This window comes from Daphnia carinata, chromosome 10, assembly GCF_022539665.2.
Source record: "Daphnia carinata strain CSIRO-1 chromosome 10, CSIRO_AGI_Dcar_HiC_V3, whole genome shotgun sequence".
NCBI classification, from domain to species: domain Eukaryota; kingdom Metazoa; phylum Arthropoda; class Branchiopoda; order Diplostraca; family Daphniidae; genus Daphnia; species Daphnia carinata.
Window position 1 is genome coordinate 7,775,333 of NC_081340.1, and position 7,094 is coordinate 7,782,426.

At 38.6% G+C, this 7,094-nt stretch overlaps 1 protein-coding gene across 1 annotated transcript; it reads right to left on the minus strand.

Annotated features, from left to right (window-relative positions):
- Nucleotides 1-204: 204 nt before the first annotated feature.
- On the minus strand, nt 205-6,407 carry LOC130701388 (zinc finger protein 33A-like). The gene is made up of 13 exons (XM_059497308.1): nt 6,054-6,407; nt 5,693-5,983; nt 5,168-5,605; nt 4,801-4,922; nt 3,684-3,942; nt 3,174-3,584; nt 2,719-3,113; nt 2,556-2,656; nt 2,147-2,225; nt 1,658-2,036; nt 1,249-1,592; nt 998-1,192; nt 205-933 (listed from the first exon to the last, which is right to left on the minus strand). Coding segments are annotated over exons 4-13 (2,592 nt in total). The 5' UTR covers nt 4,802-4,922; nt 5,168-5,605; nt 5,693-5,983; nt 6,054-6,407; the 3' UTR covers nt 205-505.
- Between the last annotated feature and the right edge of the window lie 687 nt (nt 6,408-7,094).

Genomic DNA, 7,094 nt, shown 5'->3' on the forward strand with positions numbered 1-7,094 from the left:
CTACTTTTTTACATCTGTTATGATGTTGTCCCCATATACCTAGATAATCTTAGTTTTCACAAATATGAATTGGATCCAGAAATTTAACAAGGATGTAGGAAATCAAGTTTGTTTTGAGCTTGGATTTATAGTTTATCGGTTACACAAATTCAACGTAGTACCGATAAAAATTTTTTGATTCTGTTATATTCAGAATTCACTAAATCGGCGAAAAACTAACATTGTATTAGAAATCGGTGTTTAGTTTTGTCATAGCAGGTAAGATTTCATCGGATTTCAAAGTAAAAATTTTTAGTTAAAAAAAGTCATTTCTCTTATGGAGGGGAAAGGGCATTTGAGTTTGTTTTAAGTGGATGATACGTTAATTACTTGAAGGTATATTGTCAGTATTTGGTTTAGCATATAATTCACGATGTGCGAACTTGTAGAGATCACGAGATAAACTAACCGTTGTGAATGGAAAAGGAATACAACAACGATGAACTCTAGTTTTATGGCTGGCCTACTATGCAGACGGCTGTTTCCAGTTCTTAACTGTATTGAAACTTAGTAAGACGACACTTTCTAGCATTTCGAGATGTTCATTCTTCTCAATGTTGATGAAGACGGGAAGTGTTCCGAAGGCATATCTGATGGCGTTAAGCAAAGTATCACGATTCATTGCGTTTTTCAAGTGATCCCAGCGGATTATGGCTATTTTGGAAGCATTCCACACGTATTCAAAGCATTCGATGGTTCGAGATCGGACTTCTACCTCCTGAATTGCACGAAGTTGATTCATTGCAGAGGAGGAAAGCTCTAGTAGCCGCAAGAGCAGGGGCAGCAAAGATGGAACGGTTTGTACTAGTGAAGCCTGAGATCTTAGCAGGCGGGCCTCTTCGTAAATAGAGTCAATCGCAGACAAGGGCAGAGGCTGCACATTTCCACATGAATCTGCAAAATAAGACAAGTAAAGCTGCCATCCAAATCACTAACGAACCTTTTTTGTGTGCTATACCTTTTATAGGTGAACGCGCAGCCGGTTCAACGGCCAATCTACAACTTCGCAGTGACTGTCGTGGTTTTGGTGGAAGAACCGAACGAGCCGACTCCGAAGATGAGAATTCAGCGCTCTGGGATTCTTCCAGTTGCTGATCCTTTGGTTCGTACCCTCGCACCATTTCTTCGGTCCTCACATCCACGACAATAGGATCTAAAACAATAACAAATGTGCCAAATTCCAAAATGTAAAGGCTATAGTGGAATTACCGAACGAATTCCGCTTTCTCTTTACGCCTCGTCGACCATTTTCAATGGAATCATTCCTGGATAATCTATTCTCTTCTCTTTCTGGAGCTATAACGCGTGAGCTGCGTAATCGACGAACCTCTAAGGATGTGTCGCATCCAGCTGGCTGATCAATCGACAAAGAGGTCGATTGGAAATCCTCTTTAGGTTTGTGTGTTTTCATGTGTTTCTCCATATGCCCCTTTTGCGAAGACGCGTAATTACAGATGGTACAATTGAATTTCTTGACAAGCAAGTGATTCTTCTGATGGCTTTGGAGAACAAACACGTTACCGAAAATTCGTCCACAGGTTGTACATTTGCATCTGGGAATCGGCAATATGTAATATTTTATAATTAGTAAGAATACAAAGTACTGATTTACGATTACCTTTTTTTCTTGTGCATCCGGGTCACGTGCATTTTTAAATTATTTTTCCATTTCGTACTGTATGGACACAGCAAGCAGGTGAACACCGCGCTTTTATTCAATGGCGATTCAGACGATGAGGCCGATGAAGCCGTCGTAGGCGAAAAAAGGTTCTGCTGCGTATGTGTCCTTAAATGCCCCTTTAGGGCCGCGAGCCATTTCGTGTTAAAAGGGCACACTGTGCAGTTAAATTTGCCTGCTTCTTTAGTCGAGTTCTTTTGAATTTTACGTCGACGTCGGGTAGTATGGATTCGATCATGACCTATCGTAATGAAATCAAACCTATTATTTAACACAATAATAATGCAAAACGACAAGATCAGGGATTCAGAAAAGAACGCTTAACTGACATGCTTCCGTCCCTTGGCGGAGTGGTTTACAACACTAGTATGTCATCACTTTTTGGATATCGGTATTAAAACTCGTCCATCAACAAATAGTGGAGGTTACCAGCTTCATTTTTCAGGTGACAATAAAGTGGAACATATCCAAGTAAACACCCAAAAATTACCTCAACGTTGCCATAGCTCTGGAGAAAAACGTTGGTACAAGCAAAAGAAGCAAAAGCTTGTAAGGCAAGTCCATCAATCTCATCGATATTGTGCATTGATTTCAAATGCGCGATAGCAGCTAAATAACATCTGTCGTGATGGTGCCGTAATCGCAGATTTACATTCCGAGACATAGCACTAAATAAATTTCAAGCGAATCTCAGGTGGTTAAACCGTTAGCCTTTTAAACCTCTGTGAAACGGAAAGTGCATTCGACATCAGAAAGCCATTCTTTTTTTTTCCCGTTTTTTTCTACACAAATTCTCATAGGCTTTGCTGATTGTGAAGAGAGATACAAAGAATATTACCAGTGATGTCTGCGGATTTAAATTATCAGGTCCACCTTCCATGGAGTCAATAAGCGGATATGATGGAGACTGAGAAACCGATAACTGCTGGGAATGTGGACCTAGGAAATATAGGAAAAATGAATTAACGTTCCACCATCAAGTAGTTTTTTGTAACACTCACTCTTATTTGGTTCCATTGCTTCGTGTTTTAGGTCATAAAGGTCATGTTCGTCTACGACAATTTGTTCGTGCTCTGGTTCAAGCGTCATTTGGTCAACAACTGGTGTAAGTGAATTACGCAATAATGGAACATGCTGAACTTCGACACCTCCTTCACTAGGCAAATTGTCTGGCAGTATTGGTTGACTAGACAATGGGAGAGCTGTTGGTTGATTATCTTCTTTATGTCTAAGTGCCTTGTGGTGATTCAAATTCCAAAGGCGTGAAGAAGCGTAATCACAGAAATTGCACTTGAATGGCTTTTGACCAGAATGCACCGGCTGGTGCCGTCGAAGCAGATACGCGGATTTAAACACTTTATTACAAGTTGCGCATTGGAATGAAAGATCGCCATTTCTGAAAGATTTTTTGTCAATAAATGGTTTCAAATGGAAATAGACTTATTAATTTGTTTACTTTTGTCGGTGATTGTGGACCATACGCTTTCGACCGTTCATCTTGTCACTGAAATTGGTCCAACACGATTCCATAGTTATTCTATAATGGGTCCTTTTATGACGCCGAAGACTGTGTTCCCACCTTGTTTCAAACGGGCAGTTTGGACAAGTAAACGATGATTCTTTCAACTGAACATTTAACGGACTGTTCTGTTGAGGGGAATCGACAGGAGCTGACGAAGTCGAGGAGCATTCGTGTTTATTGCCTTCAATTTTATGCAGCTGACTATGGTGATCCCAATAATCTTTACGTGAAGTGGCGTAGTCGCAGATGCTGCAGATGAATTTTTTGAAACACGATTGTTTAGTCACATGACGTCTGAGACTAGTTGGTTGGGTAAAAGAACATCCACAGACTTTGCATACAAATCTGAGACAGAGGTGGGAAAAAATGTAAGTTAGTAAAATTAAAAAGCAAAACTTTTTTAAACAAAAAAAAATGTATATATATATAAATGTAGATATCTACCGCCAGGTATGAGTGGCGGCTATATGCTGCCGTAAGGCCTTCTTGTCCGGATAAGTGATGCCACAGCACTCGAGAACACCGATCGTTGCTTTGTGGACTCTCTCGGCGTGCATTCGTAAATTGCTGCGCCAATCCGAACTGTAGGTACAAAGTAAACACGCAAAAGATGCCTTTCCTCGACGTAAATTCTTCTGTGTCTTTGATTTATCTTCATTTCTTGGAGAGTCAGCCATGACGTATACGACAATCAGCCCTTTCACTAAAGAAACAAACAAAACGTAGAAACAATTGATTTAACAGAATAAAAATGATACGAAATGTTTTGAAAGTATGGGCTAGTTTGTTAAATCACTTTCAGCCTTTCACATCAAGGTACGGTTTACGAAAACAAGTATCCATTGGGTTTGCTAATTCCGGTACATATTTGTTAACGAATGCAATAAATGGTTCGAATCTAACCATTAAAAGAATGTATCCAATCAAACAATAGCTGAATAACGTAAAAAAATAAATAAATAAAAAAAGGGTCTAAACAGAGGATTCAACGCTCTCGTGTCCAGACGGATAATGAGTCTTCAAACGTTTGCGGATGAAAAATGGTTCAAGAATGGCTACGTAGACAGTGTTTTACATTTCTAGCTCCTCCCACTTAGCCTTCTTGTTACGCTAACTGGAGGTGACCTTTATCGCATGGAACGCCAAAACCAATAGTTTCAAGGATAGCGTAGGACGCAGAATTCACACTAATGACCTACGAACAACTGCACAGGGAATTGGAAAACTCGACTCGTCTATAACGGAAAGAGGGGAGCTGCGTTAAAAAGGGATCAAGTTTAGATACTGCACATTAAAAATGACATGGAAATCGATATTTTCAGGTAGTTCAACAGTGAGGCTGAAAATCTTGGTCAACAGCGCAAAACTAGGTGGCCTTGATTTTTTTTTACAGTGCATTCGTTATGTAATAGCCTTTTGAAAAAGACTCGATCATCAAGTAGAATTTAATAGGTGAAGGCCATTGCCAGTCTTTTCAGTATAGCTATTGTGGATGAATGAACTTTTCGTGATATATATTTCTAAATGGAAGAAAATGATTAAAGGAAAAAGCTTTAATTACTCTGATCGAGCTGACGGCAGGGAGGTCTCGCCTGACCAGGTGGGCCAACTTGTTGCACCGAAGCCAAGCGATCTGTTTTGTCAGCAATCCAACATGCGATTTCCTGAAACGTGTGGTTAGCCCTAATAAATACAAGGTATTATAAAGCTAAAAATGTTAACTCTGAAGGCATAAATATTAACCAGGAAAATAATGAAACTACCTAACTTCTGAAACTTAAAATTCTTCGAGGAAAGAAAAGCTAGAAGTTACAGAAAATTTTTGTTGATTTGCTATTTGCACACAATGTGCGTTGACAAATTTCTAAATCGAACTGAAGGATACCTTTGTCAATAAGATGTGAAGTTAAGAAATATCGTAAGCTTACTTATAGACAGTGGAGTTTCCAATTCACTATGTCGAGACTGTCTAGAATGGCACGTTCCAACATCTACAAAGGTTCACCTTTCTCCATGTTAAGGAATACTGGATGTGCTCAGCACGCATGCATACTGAAGAGCATCGAGCGGAGCTTAGCGATTCATTGAGCACTCGAGGTTACCTAGCGAACAATAGCCAATTTTTAGATGCTTCTGACGTAGTTGAATCATTCTATGGCTTCTAAGAACGAGTTTCTAACTCTAGTGTCAGTGTTCTTCCACGAATTTGGTTCGTAATGAAAGCCAATAATTCCAGCGAACGTTGGAACTGAGGCAACAAAGACACGACTATTGGTAGCGATGTTTGTGGCCTTAAATGGCGGTTTTCGCTGCGAATCGGGTTAATCATCGGGGGTCGATAACACAGACGTGAGATGAACAAGAACCTGAAAGAAAAAAAACGAAGAAAAAAAATTATGTCAAGTTTGATACCTGAAATCTTGTAACTAAACCCTTCTCTACTGTTAACGTACCACAACATGAACAATGAATTTGCTTGGTCAACTCGTTGCCCTGGGGAAAAACTCCAATCACACGTTCTAGGCCTTCTAGTCCATTTTTTAAATTTCAAGAGAAGCAGGGCTGACAGCAAACACTTTTGGTTCTTCCATTAAATCTGCACGGGGATTGCAGTTATTGATTTCAATTTGTACCAAAGGTTTAGGATGTTCAGGACAACACAGGCAATTCAGCTACCAGCTTCCACTGCAAGCATGACATGGCTTTTGCTTGCTGCAATTCAGTTTAAGCTGTTCCTCCATAGCCTAAAGAGATACAAGAAATTCAACTATTAGTTTTTACAGAATATGATGCAAAGGGACAAGAATAACTTACATAGTTGACCAAACATTTGTTTTGACAATTTCTTGACCTAAATTTCAATTTCATTTTGTTCAGAAGCCAAAGCACTCCCGTAGAACAAACAAATGATACAGTAGTGGGCTTGAAATATAGGCAACAGATGTACTTTCAGATTTCAAAATCTTTAATGTTAACTCCTAAGAATGTGATCTTGTGGACAATGATGCTAAAATGTTTGGAAAAAATATGTGTTTAAAAGTATCAGACTGTAAATGTCAATGAATCAAAGGCATAAAAATATTATAATTTCTGTCTACTCTGTTACTTGAGAACAACAAAACACATTCTGTCAACAGAATCGTTTGTCCTGTAAACATTTAAGTACTAACCATGCCTACATAAAAGATAATTCATCAAAGTGTAATTTTTTTCTATATTATTGAAAATGACTGAGCATGTTATTCCACTGTCTTAGCAAATTCAGTCAGACTTTGTAAAATTACAAACAGTGGTGGTAGATAAAAACAATTTGAAATTTTGTTGCATTCAACAACAGATGTAATTAATGCAAGTGCACAGCCAGGTATTAAGCTAATGCAATATGTGATTTAGTAATTTCTTAATTCGTTAGAACACCTTGCATGTCTCTATATGACTGTTGAATAAATTCAAAAATCATATTTCTGGTTAGATGGGCCTGCATAACAATACCTGAAATAATACTTGTGCACTATGTAATTGGTTCCCACGGAAATGGATGAAAGGACTAGTATTATATACGTCTACGGTGATACACAAGCAAGCTGATGGATTGGAATGAACGCCACCATACCGTACACTATCTCTCATTTCGAAAGTGTTATGCAAATTGAACAACAAATTCACGAATTGCAACATTGCCAGTAGTGCTGCATTCGATTCTTTTGTGAAATCCCCAACCTTTTATGCAACAATTTGTGTCACTTTTACTTTCAATTTTTTATCGTTAAGCTTTATTGCGTGTTTTTTTAATACAAGCATTTGTGTAACTTTGATAAATAATGTTTGAAACTGGCGCTCAAATAGAACCATGCG